Here is a 23,243-nt window from a genome sequence, read left to right as displayed (position 1 = left end):
ATCAAATCCGTGGCTTCACAGCTTACGAGTGTTTAGGAAGAGGCTCAAGTAACAGACAATGGAAAGAAAACCATCAGCAAATAACCGTGCAGATGAGGGATGTTATGGCAGAGGCTGTGAGGTTTGCCCTTACTCCAACAATGCAGTACACTGAAGAATGGAAAAAGTCCATGCCCCCATTACAGGGGTGCGTGTGGTGTATGTGGTATGTTTTTCCTAGTCTTGGTGTCCAAGAATACTCCTTTGTTGTTTAAATGCCCATGCATGTCAGCAGAGGGCTGGCTGGAAAGGCCCTTGCCAGGCGCGCTTGCACAGCTGGTGCCGATGACCGTTTCCTCCTTTCTGTGGCTCCTGGCACGCTATGTGACCTGGCTCTGCCCCCTCCTCCTGCCTCATCTCCCTCTTTTCATGCCCTTCATTTCTGCCCCAAGGACTTTCCATTTGCTCTTCTCTCTGTCTCGAATATTCTTCCTTTTTCAGGAGGTGACATTAGTCTTCAGTCACCTCCTCAGAGAGGCCACCATAGCTAAAATCCAAGGGGCCTCCCCCATCACTCCTTATCCCCTTACTTTCTTTTTGATACTGTTACAGCCACCACCTAGAGTTACATTATGTGTGCCTTGCTGTGCGCGCCATGAGGGCGGAGCAGCTTTGGCATCAGACACGGCCTGCAGCACGCGTGCCCATGTGTGTGCGATGTACGCGTGAGCCTCCCCAGTATCTTCAGCACATTCCTGACTCTTGGTCGTAGAACTTTAACAAAATCTGTTTGCAAACGTACCACACGGTCATTTCATTAAATTTGTAAGATACAGAAATGGACAACGAAATAAACTAAAATGTGTCTAATGTCACCATGCTAAGAGAACTAAGAAGGAGGCGTTCAGTCCACTTGTAAGTTTGATTGTCCCTGTATCATTTGAGTCTTGTGTGGCTTTCCTTTAACAGATGAAATACATTCTGTTTCAGAGGACATTATACTAGATTGTTAAGCTGAAAATTTAATTTATTATCATTCTGAAATGTACTAACCACAGTGGGAATCCCATCAATTTTTACCGTTTGACCAGCCATGTTTTATATAAGGTGTCCCATGTTCCACTGCTGCATTTTACTTGGCTCGTGTCTTCTGCAACAGAGGTGATGTGGTAATTTTAAAATGGGATAGGTGACAACTTGCATTCTTCTCTTTTGACCAGATGTGGTGCCAGCGGGTGAAAGGATCCATTATATGAAACGCAGCAACTGGAGCATAATGCATTTTACAACTCGTGTCTTAACAGCAGGTCCACCTGTGATGGGCTACAGGCAGACATTATTGGAGTTGTTGCTTTGGTGGCTTTAGGCTCCCATCTAGGGGCTCCTAGAAGTGCGCACTTAAAGGAAAGCCAAATCCTGCAGAACGAGTTTGGAAAGTAGATTATCTCCAAGTTAGTAAAGGAATTCATGAAAAGGTTACCACGGCATTGTGGAGGAGGGCACACATTCATGTTTTTCTTGCTCTTTGCCTTACAAATTTTATATACTTTTAGCATTTTTAAAAAGATATACTGTCTCTAAGTTTCCTCTGATTATAGAAATAATAAAGCCCATTTGGATTAAATACTGAATTCCTAGAAAGAAGGAAGGAACAGTCTGCTGCAATTCTCCACATAGGAATCACTCTGTTGGAATAGTTTTCTTCACCTGTTAACATGTCAGCATTAAAAAATTATTGTCTTTAGCCTTCTGTGTTTTCAGTAGTCCAGTGGTTGAGAAGACACAGCTCCAGCCAGCTGCTGGTGTGTCCACTCTGCCACCTGCTGGCTGTGAGAGTTCCAGCAACTCACCCAGCCTGTGTGGCCTTCAGATTTAACACGTGTGACAGACAGCACCCACCATAGGGTGACTAAGTTAACACGTGTGACAGCGCCCATCGTGGGGTGACTGAGTTAACACGTGTGACAGCGCCCATCGTGGGGTGACTGAGTTAACACGTGTGACAGCGCCCATCGTGGGGTGACGAGGTTAACACGTGTGACAGCACTCATCGGGGGGGTGACTGAGTTAACACGTGTGACAGCGCCCATCATGGGGTGACTGAGTTAACGCATGTGAGAGACAGCGCCCATCATGGGGTGACTGAGTTAACACGTGTGACAGCGCCCATCATGGGGTGACGAGGTTAACACATGTGAGAGACAGCACTCATCGTGGGGTGACTGAGTTAACGCGTGTGAGAGACATCTCTGGCGCAGATTAAACTCAATGAATGTCGGTGATTCTGCCTGTTAGTGATGACTTGGGGAGGTGCCTGCCACTCTGGCCCAGGTCCCCATCTGTTGAGTGGGGTGACTGCACCTCTCGTGGTATGAGAAGGTGCTGGTGGTCGTGCAGGGGAGGCTCCTGGGAAAGGCTTCAGGGAAGGTGCTCTTGGATATAAAGGAGCCCATGAAGGGTACCTTGGGCTCGCGAGTGACGGTGACTCTCTCTCCTTGCAGGCTCTGCGAGAGGGACCCCTACCAGCTGTACCAGCGGCTAGAGCAGCAGGCCCGGGAGTACGTGCTGGAGATGAAGGTGCGCCTGCTCCGGCAGCTGTCAGCCGTGTCCAGGGTGAAGGCGCCAGCCGCCCTGCAGGGCCCCCCGCAGGCGCACCAGTTCGTGTCCCTGCTCCTCGAGGAGTACGGCGCCCTCTGCCAGGCGGCCCGCGCCATCAGCACCTTCCTGGGCACTCTGGTGAGACAGCGCCCACCCGTGTTTCGCTGGGAACGGAGGACTGTGTGGTGGGGTGACGCGCCCTCAGCCCCCTCCCCGTCAGCTCCAGGCGGCAGGACAGAGCCAACTCCCCTCTCTCTCTGCTGTTGGACAAAAGTGTTAGTGGGTTGACATACAGTGACACACCATGGAAACACTGTTTGGGGAGCTCGAGGCCTAGGGAGCGAGGCATGGGGAGGGGGTGAGGTGAGGACAGTGTGCGCGATGAAGGGACAAGAAAGACATGTGGTTTGTAGTGCCAGCTGTGGACGGGCTCATGTGGGGGGATAACACGGGGCCTGTCACAGCCCCCGGAGGCTTTCAGTCCTTGATCACTTAAGCCCAGCGGGTTATGGATGGGCTCACAGAGTGAAGTAAGGCGCTGTCCACACCCTGCAGGCATCTCACGGTCCTAGTAGAGGGGACAGAGTGTCCCCCTGGGTCTGGGCCCACCTCCAGAAGTAAATGAGCACAGGTGAGTGAGAGGACAGGGTCCGCAGGGATAGTCACTGGGAACTGGGTGAACTGGGGGTCCATCCGAGGCAGCCTCAGCACCTGCCAGTTGGAAGGCGACCACTGTCCCCTGAGACCAGCCTGTGGTGTCTTGACCGTCACAGAAGCACCCATTTATTAACGGTCTGTGGAGTTTTTCATCATCATTTAAATTGTATTAAGTTGTGCTTCACCAGGCTAGTGTTGGGTGCTTTCCCAGTGGTTCCTAAGATTTTAGGGGTAATCATCTTTATGTGATTCTAAAGTTGATTGACCTTCTCGCCAGAAAAATTTATATACACATGATTTTACAGAGTAATTTTGGAGGGCTCAGGGACTCCCTCCAGCACCACTGCAGTAGACGTTGCCATTCCTTAAGCGACTCTGTGAAGCCTTGAGGACAGCGTCCACTGTCAGGATAGCAGAGCGCAGTTACCTCTGCTTCAGGGCCTGCGTCTAAGAAAAGAGGACCCAGTCACCGAGCAGGCCGGCTCGCCTCTGGTGTCCCACTCTGCCATCTTGCATCTCTACAACACCCCCTCTACCCCCGCTTCCCCCTGAGCATCTGATCCAGTGCCGCCTCCTCTGTGACAGCGCTGTAGCCCTCCCCGAGTCTCGGAGGACAGGAGCCACGGTTGGGTACGTCTCCTGCCTGCCCGAACCTGGTGCTCACAGAGGATAGGACAGCCGCCTCCATGGAGGCCCTCGGGTAGTCGGAGCAGGGTGCTGTTTTATGACAAAAATTAATTTGACCCACACTTATTGGAGCAAATTCCTAGCAGTTTACATAGAAATGTGTTCTTGTGGTTTGAAAAGAACTCACGAGCTTTAAGCACAAAATCAGTGATTCATTTCATGTTCTTTACACATGGAGTTACTAACTTTGGTTTCCAGCGGTATAGCAGGTGAGGTACCCTGAACTCTTCCGCGTCCTACGGAAACAACTGAATTTCTGATAACAAACTAAAACAAGGTAAAGCCTTTGAAAGCACATTGCTGAGGTGGCATGAGAGGCAAGAGGCCTCAGGGCTGGGAAATTCATGTGCTTAAAACCCAACATTCACCCGCTTATTCCTTCTAACATCCTGGGAGGTGGGGTACAGCCTAAGTCTATCCCAGGGTGGGGCCTGCACTTCATCTGGGGACCACAAATGACCTTACCTCAGTATCAGGGTGAGGAGAGACTCCACACTGGAAGGACCACAAGGGTATAGGCCCATTGTGACCAGGGCTGGGTGGGGGGAGTACAGCCCCCCCGAGACTGTGCAGCAGGAAGCCTGCCTGCTGCCACGTAGTGTGTGGTCTGAACACATGCTCTTGGCATGGTGTGAAAAGCTCGAGCCTAGAAGTGACTTCGCAGTGGCCCCAGGTGACCAGGAAAGCCAGGTGGCATCAGATCACTCTGGAGGCTGACGTCACCTTATGCAGGCACAGCACGTTGTCACTCCAACAGCCCGATGGCGGTTTCTCATTACTGACTAACGCCCCCGTCCATATAAACATTTACCAGTTATCTCAAAAATCTCTTCTTGTGGTTGGGGTGTTCAAATCGGGATCCAAGGAGGTTCATAAATTTATGAGAGCATCCTTCCAGGCCCAATGCGTGCTCTCTGCCGTGGGAAGAATTCACAGAGCTAAGAGAAGACAAGGTCAGTGCCTCAGAGCAGCAGTCCTCATCAGCTGTGGACTTGGGGCTCTTGGAACTTCAAAACTGAGGACCCCAAAAGCTCTTATTTGTGTGGATTTGATCTGTCAGTATTTACTGTATTGAAATTAAAAGAGAAATTTAAAAATACCAAATTACTTTAAAAGTAATAAGCCTAAGGGCCGGCCGAGTGGCTCAGTTGGTTAAGAGCTCGCTCAAGAGTTTGAGCTCTGAGCAACAGCGGTTCAAGTCCCAGCCCGAGCTGAGCAGCCGCTGAGCTGCCAACAGGTAGCAGGATGGCTCAGCTAAGAAAAAAAAAAAATAATAATAAGCCTATTATATAATATAAATAGCAAATTTTAAATAAAAAATAGCTATTTTCCAAAACAAAATATACTTAGTAAGAAGGAGGGGGGTGTCGTTGACATTTTTGGAAATCTCGAGGACCTGGCTGAATAGAGGACACCTGACTTCTCATACCTGCTCTGACTCGGCCTGGTGTCCTGGATGTTGTGGCAGAAGCAGTGGAAGACAGTTGGGCCTCACACAGATGCATGTGTGGAAAAGGGAAGACTGTCTCACCAGCCTTTGGGTCGCTGTGGACACGCTTCTTTCAGAGTGCACCAGCACCCATGGAGTTGCAGAGTGCTTCCGAAACCAAACCACCGACCGACCCTACTCTGTACACCAGCACCCACAGGGTGTGGCTCGCACTTCGCATGGACCTGCTCATGCGTGGTTTTGTGACCACGCACGCTGGTCGTTTGGAGAACACTGGTTCACTGAGTGAACTGTGCAGGTCCTACAACACGGAACTCAGCATAAAAAATGGTTCTCGCCAGGAAGGCCTTCAGTGGTCACAGTGGCAGATGCAAGCTTTCCAAAGTTCTCTTTTTTGCTGGAAAGCTCAGATTTGATGATTGGCCACAAATGACCAGTTGTTACCCATGAAGCCGCAAGTTCACGTGCTGTGCAGATCCAGCCGTCTGATTCTCTGCTGATTCCATTGGCTTCTCCAGAGACAGCACCGGTCCTGACCCTGCAGGATCCGTGGGGCACACGCGCATAGAAAGGTGATTCCAGAGAGGCACTGAGGCTCGGCCATCCTCACAGGCTCGCCTCTTACAGCAGCTATGACAGCACCGTGCCGCACGCCCTGGGCAAGTTGCCCAGCCTCTGTGGGCTGTTTCTGGCCTGTGGGTGGGGCATGGCGGCAGCCCCAAGTTCAAGGTTATTGCTGGTGCAGAGAACAGCACTGGCCTGCAGGAAGCACCCCACTGTCAGCACGTGTGGTTACTACTGTTGGTTTCAGGTTGTGAAATGGATTTGGGGCCTGCTGTTTCTCTCTCGAGCCTCATCTGGCCTCATAACTTCAGATTTCATAAAATACGCTGAACGTCTCCAGAAATCAGTCTTCACCCTGTTACGTTTAGTGAACGTCAGTCCGGAAAGCTGCAGCTGTGGCCCCCGTGTTGTAACTCACTGCTCACAGGCTGGCAGACGGGTTATTGGCTCTGTCCCAAAGATTTACGGGGCCGGGGGTGGGGGGGCTGCTGTGTCCCCTCGCTGGCCAGTGCCTGATCTGCTGCTGCCTTAGCTCTTGCATGTTCTTCATCGGAGAGACAAATCGTACATCAGACCACCACCTGCTCCTGTGTCCCTGAGGACTGCTGGAGGGCAGGGGCCTCTGCGTTCAACTTCCTGTCCCTGTAGCTGGCACAGAGCCTGTGCAGAGCGGTCCCTGTGAAGCCCATTATACGTGTACGTTCCCCACTCGTCTGTGGTCATGTCACTACAAGCACCTTGTCGGTGACACCCTCTCATTGCAGGGGCTGAGTTTATCGGTCCCAGGCCTGGTCTCTGCCATGCTCAACTTTCCTGCATTGAGTAATGGCTCTGAGAGATGCTGGGTGTGAAATGAATGAGGCATTCGGCTGTGGGAGGCACTGGTGTTTGGGTGAAGGGTGCAGTGAGAGCGGGCGCTGTGATGTTGCCGGCGTCGAGGAGGATGTGAGGGAGCCTCTGTATGTCACAGGTCCTGGCTGAACCTCTCCTCCATGTTCAGTGTGTGAGGTGGGCTGTGACTAGCAGAGCTGGCCTATGCGCGTGGTACAGCAGTGTCACTGCTGTGCCCAACATTATCACATGTGCTCGGGCACGGGTTGGTTACTTGTTCTCACAGCCCCCTGTGCCAGCCAGGGGACAAGATGACGGAATCGTCACAGAATCTTCATGTCTAGGTCATTTACTAACATCTCCAGGTGTGATCATCTCCGATTGGCTAATTGTAAACAGGAACAGACCACTAAATGTAGTCACCGAGCCATCTGCAAACGACATCACGCAGGGATGGTTTTTATGCTGAGCAGTTTCCAGGGGCCAGTCATTAGGTAAGGAGCCCGCGGACAGGAACAGACGGTGATTCCAACACAAGTATGTGTGTGGAACTTGCAGGCGGAAGCGTGGGGTCACGCGTGCATGGTTGTAGGAAGATCTGCTAAAAAGGGAACGCTGCTTTCAGGGAAGGCCACACCGTCTGTCCTGGTCACCTGTGTTGAGGACAAGTGGACATTGCTCTTTGATGGCCAGCTCACTCCCAGATGTTTGAAAGTTGTCTAAAGTAACTGATGAGTCTGCCTGCATTTACCAGGGAAGCGAAAGGCCTGACTCCACCCACGAGTGTCGTTGGTGGAGAAGCTCCTCGCATCTGTCAGAATGGCAGATCCTCAGGAGAGGCAAGACAATGACGTCCTTGGGCATCGAAGGACTCACGTGCATTTAAATTGGTTGGCCTTTCGGTACATTTTGCAAGCACAGCTGTAAGAAATGACTACCAGATATGTGCTCTTGTTTCTCCTTCTCTGTCCTCCCTCACCTGTGTGGGAATTGTCACCCCTTTCTTTTGTGTGTGGTTTGGAAGGGAAGCTGGGCCCGTGTCTGTGTAGGCAGAGACCTCCGTTAGTGCCGGCTTTGGGACGGACAGGGACCACAGCTTGTCGTCGTAAGCAGAAGCCTCCCGGCCTGTGTAACAGGGCGGGAGAGAGGGAGAGGGAACCCTGGAGTCTCGGTCCTCCTCAGCCCAGTGCATTTTCTGTTTCTTTATCTTTTTAACTAGGAAAATGAGCACTTAAAGAAGTTCCAGGTGACCTGGGAGCTGCACAATAAGCACCTGTTTGAAAACCTGGTCTTTTCGGAGCCCCTTCTCCAGAGCAACCTGCCAGCTCTACTGTCGCAAATCAGGTATTAGGCCTTCATCTGCTGTGTCCCCGTGCTGTGACAGCAGGGCCTTTGTGAACCTGAACACCACTGCAGCGTGGATATTCTCGCTGGGAGAATCACCAGGCTTTGGGGAAAATACAGTTTGGGCAGAACACTCCAAACCCCAAGAGTAATATGATTAAACTTTAAAATAACAAACCCAACAGTAATGGTACTGAGATTTAACACCACAAATTCCTCATGAATAAGTAAAATTAAAACCTGTGGTAAACATAGCATTTTACCTTGCTAAGACTCATGTGTGGTTAGGTTGCTGCGGTGTAGTCCGTGCTGTGGCCCTTGGTGTACAGGGGAGATGGGGAAAGGGGGTGGGAGGAGGGAAATGGGGAGGGGAGGAGGGAGGGGAGATGGGGAGTGGGCAGGAGGTGGGAAGAGGGCTCCGGCATGGGTCTGAGGTGCTGGGGAGGCTCCTAGGCACTGAGGAGGGATTAGCCACCGTTTCGTGTCTCAAATGTTCCCACAGCGTGTTTGTCCACGGCTTGGGTTGTGTTACTGGTGTGGGTCATCCACAGCATGTCCCCTCATGTGCCAAGATGATGTGCCAAGCACAGCAGTGGGGCATTTCCCCTCGTGATGGGGGCAGTGACAAGACTCCGCTGGGAGGAGGCCCCTCGGATCCGCCGTCACTGCAGGGCCGAGCCAGGCCTCGTGGCTTTGTCCTTCCTGCTTACCACAGAGGGACAGCACGCATGGAGTCACTGTGCTTTAAATGTCCATATTGAAGTGTATTGGATCACGTTCACAAAGAAGGGAAATTGTTTCTAAGTAAATAAATTATTGTAGCTGACATATATACCAGTTGCTCTTTTTCCCCCTTGAAACCCATGTAGAGGAACCTTTGTTTTCTACATTCCTAAATCCTGTTAGAGTGGCCTTAACTGTTCCCACTTTGCGCCCTCACCGCTGGAGGAGTAGTCTTATGAGCAGTTACTAGAGCGGGTTGGGGATAGGAGCTCAGAACAGCGTTTTGCGGCCTGGCCTGCACTCCAGTGGGTCCCTGACCACCACCACCTCTTCTGTGCCCACTCTGACAGCATTGATGACGTTTCATGGTATATTCTTGGAGACTTGTCCTCACTGCGACCCTCTCGGAGTAGTCAGGACAGTGGTCAGAGCCATGAGTTTGAAATGCAGAACCTGGTTTTGTCCTCAGTTATGACGTTCAAACCCAGCAGAAGCACTTTTTACAGAGACGTGGGTCTTGGCAGGGAGGGGTTCTTACAGCAAGAATCCCGGGTATTTAGCCTCGTTTTTCTTCTTCTGGTGAGGCATTGAGTTTGATGGGCCTGTCCTCCAACTGTGTGTGGCTGACAGAAACCTGAAATATATTATATTACGCAACTCCACGCTTTCTCTCTGCCCTAGTTCTCGATTTCCCATTCACTCGCTGCAAATGATGGTCGGACTGCAAAGATGGACAGTGTGTTAGTACAAATGTTAGTTCTGGGTCTAGCTGCAATATCGCTTTCAGGAGCCGGAGAGGGATGGAAGCTGGTGAGGAGGGAAGCAGAGCCCCCAGGACGGCTGGGACACCAGAGGAAGGGGGCGGCTCTGTCAGCTCCCCGAAGATTCCCTGGTCCTACCGAGAGTCAGTCAGATTTGAGCTTCTAGTGTCGATGTCCACCTAACTCACAAAAGTTTTGCAACAAGTTACATACAAACACCACCCCCTGACATTGACAGCATCTGCCGCACATAAAATCGTAGTTGTATTTAACATTGACACTTGCTTTCTGGCCTGTATTTAGCTTTATTGTAAAGTAAAATACAGATACAGAAAACCACACAAAGCAAATGTATTGCTTAGTGAAAATGTATCGCTTAATGAGTTGTTAGCAGGCGGACATCCCTCCTTTAGGTACCGCCCAGCACACCCACATGGCCAGCTAGAAGTAAGTCCCCTGGGGGCCCCGTCGCTCTGCAGTCACACTCAGCCCTTTCTTTATTTTCTTGTCACTCAACTGTGCATTTCCATAGTCCTGCCTGGTTTTTAGTTATGAAAGTTATTTCTCTTTTTTGAACAGCTTTATTGGAATTAATTCACTACCGTACAGTCCACTCATTTAAAGTGTACAATTCAATGGCTATTGGTATATAGTACATTAATTTTCTAAAATTGTAGTAAAATAACTATAACATACAACTTACCATTTTAGACTTTTTTTTTTTAAAGATTTTTATTGGGGAATTGGGGGGATGGGAACAGCGCTGGGGAATTGGGGGAAGGGGAACAGACAAGTTGCTGTCGTTTTGTTCTTCAGTCTAGTTGTGGAGGACGTTGCTTCACTGGCCCAAGTTGGCACCATCATTGCTCTCTTCCCGGGTGAGGCAGATCAGTCGTCGGCTTTTGGACGGCCGCTCACGCTGGCTGCTGGCCGCTCACGCTGGCTGCTGGCTACACACAGTAGCCCATGGCCACCCACTGCAGCAGGGGCTGCAGCCTACGCCATCGCCGGCGACTCACAGCAGCCCAGCTCCAGGTTGAGCTGTTGTTCAGCATCTTAGCTGTGGAGGGCTGTGTCACTGGCCCTCACATGTGGGATCCGAACCGGGGCCCTCTGGCCTCCCAAGCCAGTTCTTAACCGTCACGCCACTCAGCCAGCCCCATTTTAGCCATTTTTAAGTGTAAAGTTCAGTAATATTTTTACATTTACAGTGTTGGACACCCATCACCAGTATCTATTTACAGAATTTTCTATCACCCCAGAGACTGTCACCATTAAACAGTGACCCTCATGTCCCCATCTTTCTTTCCATGTCTTTCGAGATTTGTTAATCTGCAAGCCCCCCAACCCCACCCCCTTTCCTTTTAAAATTTGTCTGTCAAAGAACTGGAGCCATTTGTCCTGTAGTTTGGGGTCTGGGTCTTGCAGCCTGCCACTCACGGAGCGCCCAGTCCTCCTTCTCTGCCACCTGGGAGTTGGTGGCAGGATCCAGAAGCTCCTGCAGATTCCGCGCTATCCCTGTGGCAAGGCCAGGAGCTTTGCTTTGTCTGCTTATCTGTTGTGAATGTTAGGAGCCATGACCCAAGTTCATCTTTATTTTTAATATACAATATTAATTGATAGGGAAAATTTAATTAGGCTCATAGATGAACTTAAACTGATTTTGTTATTATCCGAATCACTTATTGTCTCACACACATTATTTGTAATAGATATTAGCATGAGTATCTTTCCATGGTGCTGTTGTGGTTTTGCCAAGTTAATGTTCAGGTGGTAACCTGTTTTCTGAGCCATTGTCATTTGACCCGAAGACATTCCCGGGGCCCCGTTTCCTCTGGAGTCAAGCCCGGCTTGGCCCGCATGTGAGCCCTGTGCCTACAGATTGTGCTCTGTCCTCACCAGGGATGGCTCAGGACCCCCCCGAGGCAAATCCTGTGCTGATTCAAAGCCAACTTATCTCCGTGTGCGACAGGAGAGCTCTCATTTCCGGTGGGAGTGGGACAACGAGTGCTGCTGGCTGAGCCGCTGCTCCCCAGCATCCCAGTTTGCCAGGCGGTGCAGAGGGGCAGGTAGCTTTACGTAGAAGGTGGCTTGTGTGAAGAGTGGACACGGGTTTGTGATGAGCAAGGTTGCCAGAGCAGGAGTGGGGAGAAAACGGCTACTTCTGGCAGCTCTGCCTTGAGACAGAAGACTTCTCAGGCCTTGGGGTCTCCCAGGCGCAGTACGGAGCCCAGATGAGCCTCAAAGAGCCTCTGGGTTCTGTTTCCTGAGGCAGAAACAGCCATAGCACGGCCTCGATATTTGAGAGAGCCTCAGTCACCGTACGGGCCTGTACCATTCTCTTTCCTTCCTCTGTGATCCCCTAAACAACTTCTCAGTCTGATTTCTGCCTGCCCCCTCTTTAAAGAGAATTTCACAGATGGACACATGGTAGGTAGCTTCTGAAACCACCAGTTCGTGTGTAAGCTCTCCGTGTTCACACAGTCATCACAAGTGTGACTCCTCCAGGGATGGACACAGGTTACAGGGAAGAAGGAGCCATTTGGATCCTCTGAAAGGTCCTAATTTTAAAATCACTTAAAATCGTTTTATTGTGTATTTTTGTTGTAAAGTTATTCAGTTATCATTGCAATAAAATTCTGAAAATCATGAAGAGGCATAGGTACCATAAGTAATTTGGTACTTTTAGGTTTTTGTCCTGTGTCCACCCCCACACACTTTCTTAACATGATGCCATAGTCATTACCTTTACTTACCAGGGGCATATCTCCATGTCAAAACGTGTGTAAGTGTGTGTGTATATGTGTGTATACGAATGAATAGAAGTGATTGTAAAGCATGTAATGAGCGTGTAATGAGTCATTGCGTAGAGTCCCTTTGTCTAGATGGGCCATCGTGTATGGCATTGATCCCCAGTGGGTGGCTTCCCGTTTCTTTATATAAACAACAGTGATTGTTACCTGTACACCGTCATTGTGCTCCTGGGCGATTATAAATGTTGTCTTTGATTTTGAAATTCCTTGTCAAAATGGCCTCATTACAGTTGTTTTGGTTCAAACGTTGATACATTTAGATATTAACAAAATGAATGGCTTGTGATGAGAACCCGCTGGCCTCCCTCGTCCCGCCCAGTCTCCCCCAGCTCTCCCCGGCCACCCTCTTCCCCACATCTTCTTTCTCAGAAATGTAGGCGTTTTTGTTTACCTGTATGTGTGCCTTTTGTTTTCTGTTTATTTGCCATCTTACCATCTTTGTTAACAAGACATAATATAGAATGAATGAGTATAATTCAGTTTCTTTGTTTGAATCGGATTTTCTGTTTCACTTAATTTGAAAGCCAGGCCCAAATTCTGTTTTTCCCCTTTAATGTTTTGTTTTCTCTAGGTGAGTATATTTCTCTAGGGAAGAGTAAGTAGTTCACCACCCACATTTAGCACACTGGATGGCTAGGCCCTAGTCTTTTTAAAACAGTGATATTCACTAATTTTTTTCTTAGGAGCTATTACTTCTTTGAGCTGTTCTGGGCGGCTCGCATGTCCTTAGTAATCCAGTGCTGTCCCACTTGTCACTTGGGAGGGGAGGTGACAAACAGAAGCAAATCTCTCTGGTCGCTGGCCCAGAGCCTTTGGACCCCTTTCTTTTGTTGAAAGGCCTCTCTCCGTAGGCTGGGAACCACGACACATGACACCTGCAACGAGGACACCTACAGCACCTTGCTGCAGCGGTACCAGCGCTCCGAGGAGGAGCTGCGCAGGGTCGCCGAGGAGTGGCTGGAGTGCCAGAGGAGGATCGATGCCTACGTTGACGAGCAGGTCAGTGTGCACCACCGGGCGCATCGCCAGAGCCCGCCACGTGCAGGGTGCGTGGGCCGGGGAAGGGGGGTTCCCTCTGGGAAGGAATTCCCAGAGGGATTCGAGACCCCTGAGGTACCACGATGGCCCTCGCCCAGCTGCTCCTGCAGGGGCAGCAGCAGCGGGTCAGGTCAGCATGGACCTGGTCATGCCCATCGTCACTTCACAGGCTGCTGCCCAGGCTCTGTCACCTGCAGGAGCCTCTGGGGTGTTGGGCGCTGCTGAGTCTTGTCATTACAGGAACCATTCACTGAACACTCTGCCATTCAGAGCCTGGGGACGCACAGACTAGTGTGACCTTCAGAGCCCGTTCTCTGTCTGCCCATAACTGGCTAGAAAGGCCGTGCAGATGTGAACACAGATGGTCGTGTTGGGCAGGTGGCTTACAGGGATGGTGGAGGACAGAGAAGCAGGGTTCTCGTTGCAGGGGGAGCCTGAAGGGTAGGGGTGGCTGGTCAGCCAGAGCCCCCCAGGTGACATGGTGCAGGGCTTTCAGACGGCATCTGCCTGCCCGCCTCTGTTAAATTCATTTCCTAAACGTGCAGTAGTAATAGCTACTTGTAAAAGGAAGAGTTTTTTCCTAAAACCTGCAGGTATGTACAATGTAAAGGGAGACGTGGCACCAACACCGCATCTTCCCGTCCGAGAGTGTGCCGCAGGTCTCCGTACGCCAGCTTTTGTGTCCTGCATTATGGTGTCACAGTTTATACACTTCTTACTGAGTTCACACCTAAGTGTTCTATAGTTTGGGGCTGTGGTGAGTGGCGTCTCACATGGCGGAATCCATTTCCTAAACACTGGTTGCTGGTGTGTAAGGAAGCCGGGCTACACTGTGTCCAGTCATCTCACCAGGCTCCCTGTTAACTCTCTAGGAGTTTTTGAGCTGATCGCCTGGAAATTTCTGGGAGACCACGATGTCTTCTACAGATACTGGTAGTTTTGTCCCGTCTCCAGCATTTGAACTCTGTTGTTCGGGCTCAGCTCTCATCACAGGACATGAGCCGAGTGTGGCAGCAGCAGCCTTGTCAGTGCCTGGCTTCAAAGGGATTGGACACGTCACACTGCTGCTCGCCACAGATTTGGGTGCTTTTTAGCAAATTGAGAAGTTTCACTTTTTTTAGCTAGCTTATTAGAGTTGTTTGTTTTGTTTTAAAAAAAAGATATTAGATTGTATATTTTTCCTTCTTTTACGTATTTCTAAAAGAATTAACAGATTAGATTTCCTAATTTTGAGATACCTTGCGTTCCTGGGATTAAACCCATCTAGATTATGATATTTTAAATCCATTATTGGATTTATTTTTATTTAGGATTTTTATAGCTGTATTCTGAGATATAATAGAGTTTTTGTCCTTGAGGTCTTGTCTGTTTTACTGTTTTATATGAAAGTTGTGCTAGTCTCAGAGAATGAATTGAGAAACTTGCGATGTTTTTTCAAATTTCAAGAACAATTTAAATTTTCTGATCCATAGAGAATGTGATAGAACGTACCATAAAACTTTGGGGCCTGATTCATTTTTGCAGGGAGGAGGAACAAGGACTATTAATCTTTTACTACCCTTTCAGTTTACATTGTATTTCTTAATCCATTTTGGGTTCTTTGCTTCGTGAGTGACCTTACAAACACCTTACAAATTGGTGTTTGCCTAGAAAATTATCCACATCATTTAGATGAAGGGTTATGAGCTTGTGCTTACAAGGGTGAAAATGGGTGACGTGGCGGCCATAGGTCACATTTGAGAGAGAGAGCGCTTTCTTTACCAAAAGGAAACGCTGGGGTGCAAAGTGCAGTGCCTGCAGGGCTGCTGAGATGTGGAGAGAAGCCGGAAGCTTGTGTTGCCAGGTGAAATCCCAAAAGCTTTTTCAGGGTGACTCAACTTCTTAAAACATTGCGCAGGCCCAACAAAATAGCCGTGGAGTCACTGATGGCAGCTCTTCTTAGATACGCAAAGTGTACATTGCACAGGTGTCTTCTCTGGTGCTCGGTCCTCTCGCATTCCCACCATTTCTGGGGTGCCCACTCTTCCCTTGATCAACCTGCAGGGAGAACCAGCTTTTGGGTTTATTGATCACATTTGCATCTTTCTTTTCCCAAGAGTTTCTGCTTTTACCTTTAATTTCTTCCTACCTGGTTTCTTGTTTTGTTAGTGTTTTTGGCTTCTTAACATTGAACGCATTCTCCTCAGTCTTTTTTTGTCCTGTTTTATTCACATGCATTTACACCTATACTTCTGCATGTAGGGCACATCACATAAAATTTGATTTGTGGGGCTTTTATTGTCAATTATTTCTAAGCAGACTAATTTCAACTTTAATTTCTTCTCTAGTGGTTTAAATTATTTAAAATTCTTTTCAAATGCATGAATTTTATTTTATAAAATTACTCTTGTTTGGTTTTGAGAGGTTTATTGGTAGTATTTTCTTGCCTGTAGGATTAGCTGTATTGCCCTCCCATGTTTTCTTCTAATATTTTAAAAGATAGATACCCCATTTCTAACCTTTAAGAAGTTACTGTTAAGTTTTTAATAATAAGAGTACATTTATATAAACATCAAAGTGTAATGAGTTTATAGCTGCCGCCTCCTAAGTAAGGCAGTACTTTGAGCCCTTTCTTATTTTCCATCCCCTCAGTTTTTTTGTTTGTTTTTTAATTTTGGTAAAATACTCCTGATATAAAATTTACCATTTCTAAGTACAGTATACTTAGAAAAAAGTGTCCATGGCTCAGTGGCATCAAGTGCATTCACACTTGTGAACATCCCCACCATCATCTCTGGGACTCTTCCATCTTCCCAAACTGACACTGTCCCCATTAAACAACCCCTCAGCCTCTGTCCCTGTGGATTTGGCTCTGGTGGGGGCCTCATGTAAATACAGGCTTCACCCCTTTGTGCCTGGTGTGTGGCACTCAGCATAATGCCCTCAGGGTCTGTCCCCTCACCTGTTGGGCTGCTTGTGCATCTTCCCTTGACCTGAGCCCCTCACATGCAGCGTCCGTCGTCATCTTTTTTTAACTCCAGCACGTGCAGGTGGTCACTTCCTGTATTGACAGATTCAGCTCTAATGTCTTAGTTTCGCTCTCTGATGTGAACTCACTGAGTAAGTTAGCAGGACGCTGGCATAGAAATGTCAGCTGGGGCCTCAGTAGTGGTACCTCTCATGTCCAGAGGCGATGCTTGTCTGTGCCATTTCTGAATCTTCCCTAGAAAGTGTCCTGCGTAGTTCCTGCTGGTTACTAAGTCTTTTGTGTTCTTACATTCCCTCATTAGATGACAATGAAAACCAAACAGCGCATGCTAACGGAAGACTGGGAGCTTTTTAAACAGAGGCGATTCCTGGAAGAGCAGGTGAGGTTTGGGTAGGAGGGCGGTTCAAGGAAATGGAAATTGTTCACTGTGGAGCAAGTGGCTAAACTGCCAGCATTTCAGGACTGTGCTGCAGGCCTGCTCTGCCTTGGCCTGGCCTCCCCGCTGGCCTCACCTCTGACAGCGTTACCCATGCTGCCTCCTGGGCCTCGCTCAGGCCTGGTGCCCCCGAGCGGCTCCTCTGCCCCGTGGCCCCCTGAGCGGCTGTGCAGGCACACCTCCCACACCAGGCCCCCTAGCCTTTAGTTTCTTTCCTCGCTTCTCTTCCAGGAGCTCAGCCCAGCTCCTCGGGGCAGTGATTCCTCTCAGTGCCGGTGCCCAGCATGTGCCGAGCACATGGCACACTCGGGGTGAGGGCTGGGCGTCTGCTGCATTTGCTGGTGAGGAAGCGGCCGGGGTTACTGGCCCCGGGTGGCACGCAGTCCAGACCCGCTGCCTCCTTTTCTGGCTCTGGGCCACTGTAGGAAGCTATGACCACTGGTCCCTAAATGAGCATAACACCCATTACCATAATTACTGGAAAATATGAACCATGTAATAGGAGATATGTCTTACAGAATTAACCTATTGTTTTATAATTTCTCTAGTTCACGAATAAGAAAGCGGTCACTGGTGAGAACAACTTCACAGATGCCATGAGGCACATGCTCTCCTCACGGCTGAGCATGCCCGACTGTCCCAACTGCAGCTACCGGCGGAGGTGAGCCATTGCCGAGGTGTGGCGGGCGTGCAGGGAGTGCGGCCCGAGCTGCGCTGGGCCAGCCGTCTCAGTAACTGCCTTAATTCCCACCCAGGTGTGCGTGTGATGACTGCAGCCTCTCACACATCCTCACATGTGGTATCGTGGACCCCCCTGTCACTGGTGACACCCACATTCATCAGCTGCCACTACAAGTGGGTTCTGCTGCTGACTGTCTCCCCGAGATGCGCCCACCAAGTGTGTCATCGGCAAGCTCAGGGTCAGGTTCCAGCTCCCCCATTACAATCCAGCAGCACCCCAGACTCATCCTCACGGATAATGGCTCTGCACCAACTTTGTAAGTTGTGACTTTGTGATCAGGTTTCAGGGATTGAAGTAATCGGTACTGAGAGAGAGAGAGAGAGAGAGAGAGAGAGAGAGAGAGAGAGAGAGACGATGACATCTGCAGAAGTATGGGTGTCATTGCAGTGCTTTCCAAGGAAAAGGATCCTTCGTTTTTTGAAGCAACCTTCAAAACACGAAACCAGTAAACCCAAACTTTGACACTATTTTGTTGCCTGAAAGAAAAGATAAAACAGTAGATGCCTGTCATGAGCCAGCTTGCCAGTGTGGCCATCGTATGGGAAGCTTTGCACCCCCTTTTATCTGCGGGGGGCGTCCTGCCTTCACTCCGTGTTTGCCGAGAACGCGCGCACTCGCGTTAGCCAGCTACTTACAGGGTCTGTCCCGTGCGCCTGCATTGTCTAGAAGTATGTTTTGTGTGGGTGAGGTGGCTGTGCAGCCATCGCCGGTCGCCACTGTAGGCACATGGTCCCACAGTTCTTCGGAGTTGTGACCTCGTCTTTGCAGCAGCATCCTGCTCTAACTCCTGCACCTGGACATGTGTTTTTACTTGATTTGTGGAAACGTATACCTGTACCCCCGAGCCCTGGCTATAACTGACCTGGCGGGGCCCCAAGGGGAGAGACTGAGTGTTCCTCAGGTTTCTCACAGTCATTCTGACTGAGGCTTTCTTTCCTCTGGGGTCTTTAATTCTCAGTATGGATCTGGTCCCAAACCCGAAGTAATGCTCAAGGGAGTGGCCTAAACTCCCAGATTCCTTTCATTGCATACAGAGTGCTTCATGGCCTTAGAACCCCATGCTCTGCGCTGAGAGCCCCACAGCCAGCGGGCAGCCAGCTCCTCACCGACTTGGACCTGCATCGGCTAATCAAAGCTGACTTGGGAAGGTCCGCCTGGCTCGTGTCACAGCTGCTGACGCCAGTCATGGCTCCAGCGCCGTGTCGAGTGGAGGAAGTGGGCTGCAGGAGCCTTGCCCCGTCCTGGACTGCCCAGACTGCTCTGGGCATCTGGGCCTCTGCTCTTGCGTCTTGTGTCTTCCATTCATGAAGTGCCAGGGCTTGAAAACTTCTGGTGTCACCTTGGTGTGTGTGTTCCTTTCTTGGTGCCGTTCCTAGTTGGTTAAGTAGAATCGTTTACTTTCAGTGACTCCCACAGGGCTCTGAATTCATGGCTTCTGGGCTGACCAAGCCTGCCTTCATCCCACTGAGCAAATGGTTCATTTCTGAGCCTCAATTTCCCCTCCTGTCTGAATTGTGGGGACGGTGACACCTCAGGAATGGTGTCAGTGTTGACCGAGGCGCCATGGGCCCTCAGCAGCCCTGAGCAGCCCTCACCTGGCAGGTGCTGTTGGTGCCTCCTTGGTGCCCCAGGTTATAAAGCGTTGTTGTGTGTTGACTCTTGTTTCCTAAAAACGGGAGAGACACCCGAATTTGGCCGTCTGGACAGTCCCCGCCAAAGCGGGAAGATTCCCAGCTCTTAGGGTTTTCCTTCTGCGGGCCTTGTGTGCCGAGGCTGTGGGCGAACGGAAGGCAAGCGTGGTAGACTGTGGGCGTCCTTTACGGCCATACCTGGAGCCATTTGCACGGACAGTAACTGTGCTAGCTCTTTACATGCACCAGAAAATCATACGTTTAAACTGGCCCCCAGGCCACAGCCTTGAAACCTGCTTACGTTTTTAGTAAACATTTCATTTGCCCGTTGCTCAGATGTCTTGCTAAAGCTGATACTTAATTAAGATCACAACTGACTTGACCGGAGCTGGCCTGGAAGCAAAAAGCTTTCAGCATTTTGTCACATAAGTAAGTGCCTTTAAAGTTTTGTTCAGCTGTCTATGCCTGAAATTTTGGTGGTTAAAAAACAAACTCTGGAGAGCTAAGGTTGTCCTCTGTACACCTTTAATTTTAGTTGAAAATGAAGTGTGTCTTCATTTCAAGTCGAATGGAAATGTACTATCAGTTAAATTTTTGTGGTTTCCTTAATATTTCTGCTTTTGCAGTGTGTTTTCCACTCCAAATAGCACAATGGTAGTGTCCCTGGCCCCTGCTCGTGTGTTCAGGTTACTGGTGACATTAGGATGTGCCTGGGTACTCAGTGCAGCACTCGTAGAGCAGAACAGCATCTGTGCCCAGTGGGGGACCCTCTGGCCTCAGGCTGACCGTCTCTCTCGTCTCAGTTGTAGCGATGATGAAGACGTTGCTCCCTTGTCCGCTAAATTTGCTGACATTTACCCATTGAGTAACTATGACGACACCGAGGTGGTGGCCAGCATGAACGGAATCCACAGCGAATTACATGGTGGCGGGGAGAACCTGGCCCTGAAAGATGAGGTATGCTCATAGCTTCTTCACGGTCATGCCAGTGGCTTGGAGTGGGGGTCTGGCATTCCAGTTTTCATGGTCTTCTGTTTTGGAAAATGTACCTTACTGAAGGTTGTTTTAAAGTCCCCTCAGGTGAGCAGTACCACTAGCAGTTCTTCAGAAGCTGACGACGAAGATGCAGATGGCGAGAGTAGTGGGGAGCCCCCTGGGGCCCCAAAGGAAGACGCAGCTCTAGGAAGTGGGAGCCCCAGGAAGGAGGAAAGTAAAGTGGGCAGTCCACCCCCATCTTACCCAACTCAGCAGGTATGATTTATTTCTTCCAACTTCCTGTTTTGCCGAGGGTCTCTTTCTCTGTGTATACTTCCTCTAAACATGAGCATTATGAAATACAAAATTATGTCATTTTGAATAACTTCTGAAGATTAGAACAGGAGAGAATCAAGGCCTACTTACAAAAGCAACAAACATGACCCATAACCCCCATTTTGACCTTGTGTCTCTTGCTGGAATCTGTAATTAACAGTCTAGACTTCACAACACCCCAAGTAGCTCCAGACACTTACATGTTGGAGAGTTTTTTGTCTGCATAGAAGCAAAGAGGGGATAAAATAAAATAGTGGAACGTTAAAACTCCAGAAAAGGTTGGTTTGATTGGGGAATTTTTTTCCCGTGGTAGATACGTGTTTTTCTGTTAACCAAAGGTGTTAACTTTATCAGACTATTATTTTTTCATAGACACTCAGTTTTATAATAGATGCTCAAGCAATATATAAGTGAAAGGAAGAACAAATGGAGGTCAAAGTGCTTTGGCTAATTAATCATATGAATGTGTGGTGTAAATGTGTGGCTCAAACAATAAAGGTGGTAGGAAAAGGTATTGCATTGAGAAGTCTGTCTTCACCCCCTTCCCCATTTACCGTGTCTGGCACCTATCCACCCCAGTCCCTAGTCCCAGTAGGTATCCAGTTTTCCTTGTTTATTGTGTTTTTCCAGTGTTTATTCATGCAAATACAATATTCTTCTCCCTTCTTACAAAATGCCCACACTTGCGCTCCTTGCTCAGCAGTGATCCTGGACAGCTTTCTCTGTCTGTGCAGAATGCGTGTCCTCATTCTCTTCCGCTGGCCCGTCTGTGTCCGCAGTGTGGACACATCGTAGTTTCATGTTTTCCTTCAGTCCCCTGCTGATAGGCACTGGGTCTGTTCCCTTTCTTCCTCTCATAAACTATTCATGAGCAGCCCTGTACATCTGACATTTTATACATAAGCAGGTACATCCCTAGGATTCGTTGCCAGTGGTGCTTTACTGGGCCAGAGGTGGTGGCCTCCCCTGTCTGCCAGAAGGGGCTGATGTCACAGTTTTGCATTTTTAGAAGCCTGATAGATAAAAAATGGTAACCCCTTGAGGTTTCCATTTTAATTTCACTTTTTTTTTTTAAATTTTTTTTTTTAGCTGAGCAATCCTGCCACCTGTTGGCAGCTCAGCGGCAGCTCAGCTCGGCCTGGGAATCGAACCGGTGACCCTGTTGCTCAGAGCTCACACTCTTGAGGAACTCTTAACTAACTGAGCCACTCAGCCAGCCCACATTTCACTTTTTATAGGTAAAGTTGAGCACCCTTTCATATACCAGGGGTGCCAAAAAATTGTATACAAGTGGACACTTTAATCAGCGTTGCTCAAGCAGTAGTTTGCTGTAATCAGAAGTGTCTGGATGCTGATGGTAACTACTTTGATCACCTCTTGTAATTGCAGAAGTCAAACGTGACTTGTATTCATCTTTTTTTGTTGTTATCATTATATGTTGAGTATCACAATTTTAATAGTTTTTAACTTTCTTAAAATATGTATACATTTTTTTGGTACCCTCTGTATATAAGGACCATTCGTTTTCTATGTTACTATTGAGTTATGAGAGTTCTTTATATAATGGTACAAGTCCTTTATCAAGTACATGACTTGCAAATATTTTCTCTTGGTCTGTGGCATGTGTGTTAGTTTTTTTATGGTGTTTTTTGAAAACCAGAAGTTTCATTTTGATTGATTCTAGCTTATCAGTTTTTTCTTTTCTGAATCATGCTTTTGATGTCACACCCAAGAAAACTTTGCCTAATACAAAACTGTTTTCATCTAGAAGATTATAATTTTAGCCCTTACTTGAGTTTGTGGTTCATTTAAGTCAGGTTTTGCGTATGATGTGAGGTTAGTGGTTGACATTCGGATCTGCCAGTTTGGATTCATGCATTTTGGAACAATGTTGTTGAATGTGTGTAAATGTGTTATTGATATACTGACCCTTTCGTCATTGTGAACTGTTTCTCTGCTGATATTTCCTATCTTAAAGACTACTTTATCTAATATTCATATAGCCGCTCCAGCTGTCTTAGGGTTACTGTATGCGTGTTGTTTATTTTTGTCCTTTCAATGTCAGTTTCTGTGTCTTTGAATCTAGAATTCGTCTTCGAATCTTTCAGTTGGGTCTTGCATTTTTATCCTGCCTATCAGTCTGCCTTTTGTTTGAAATGCTTCGTTTACATTTAATGTAATGATTGGTGATATTTATTTTACATCTGCCTTTTGCTGTTTATTTCTATACGTCTCATATTTTTGTTCCTCTGTTCTTCCTTTACTTCCTTTTTTTGCATTATACAAAATTTTTAGTGTACCATGTTAATTCTATTGATTCTTTTGTTTTGTTTTGTTTTTTTAGCTGAGCCATCCTGCCACCTGTTGGCAGCTCAGCAGCAACTCAGCTCGGGCCCGACTCGAACCGCTGTTGCTCAGAGCTCAAACCTTTGAGCGAGCTCTTAACCAACTGAGCCACTCGGCCGGCCCTCTGTTGATTCTTTAATTATGTGTTTTTCTTAGTTTAGTTTTTTAAGGTGCTTGAGGAGTTGGGAATGGAAAGAGCCCAGGCAAGAAGGCCAAACTCCTGCTGTCCTTAAGTTCTAGCGGATTTGCATGAATAAAAGCTTCCAGTTTGGCTTTTTTCTTTTGGTTAATTTCCAGTGCCTCGAAGCAGTTGCCTTTGACAGCCATGTTCAGTTTCACACTTATTTTGAGGGAGAGGCATCTT

General features: G+C 48.5%; 1 protein-coding gene across 4 annotated transcripts in view; it reads left to right on the top strand.

Annotated features, from left to right (window-relative positions):
- Positions 1–23,243, top strand: part of FAM193A (family with sequence similarity 193 member A) — an 81,230-nt gene that overhangs the window by 24,298 nt on the left and 33,689 nt on the right. For all 4 annotated transcript variants that reach the window (XM_019658031.1, XM_019658030.1, XM_019658028.1 and 1 more), the window contains 8 exons: positions 2,481–2,715; positions 7,986–8,110; positions 13,259–13,406; positions 16,715–16,792; positions 17,398–17,510; positions 17,605–17,847; positions 20,026–20,179; positions 20,294–20,473. In XM_019658031.1, the coding sequence (XP_019513576.1) occupies positions 2,481–2,715; positions 7,986–8,110; positions 13,259–13,406; positions 16,715–16,792; positions 17,398–17,510; positions 17,605–17,847; positions 20,026–20,179; positions 20,294–20,473 (1,276 nt within the window). The remainder of the gene's footprint in view (positions 1–2,480; positions 2,716–7,985; positions 8,111–13,258; positions 13,407–16,714; positions 16,793–17,397; positions 17,511–17,604; positions 17,848–20,025; positions 20,180–20,293; positions 20,474–23,243) is intronic.

This window comes from Hipposideros armiger, unplaced genomic scaffold, assembly GCF_001890085.2.
Source record: "Hipposideros armiger isolate ML-2016 unplaced genomic scaffold, ASM189008v1 scaffold_282, whole genome shotgun sequence".
In the NCBI taxonomy this organism is placed as follows: Eukaryota; Metazoa; Chordata; class Mammalia; order Chiroptera; family Hipposideridae; genus Hipposideros; species Hipposideros armiger.
This window is presented reverse-complemented; position numbering and strand designations above follow the sequence as displayed.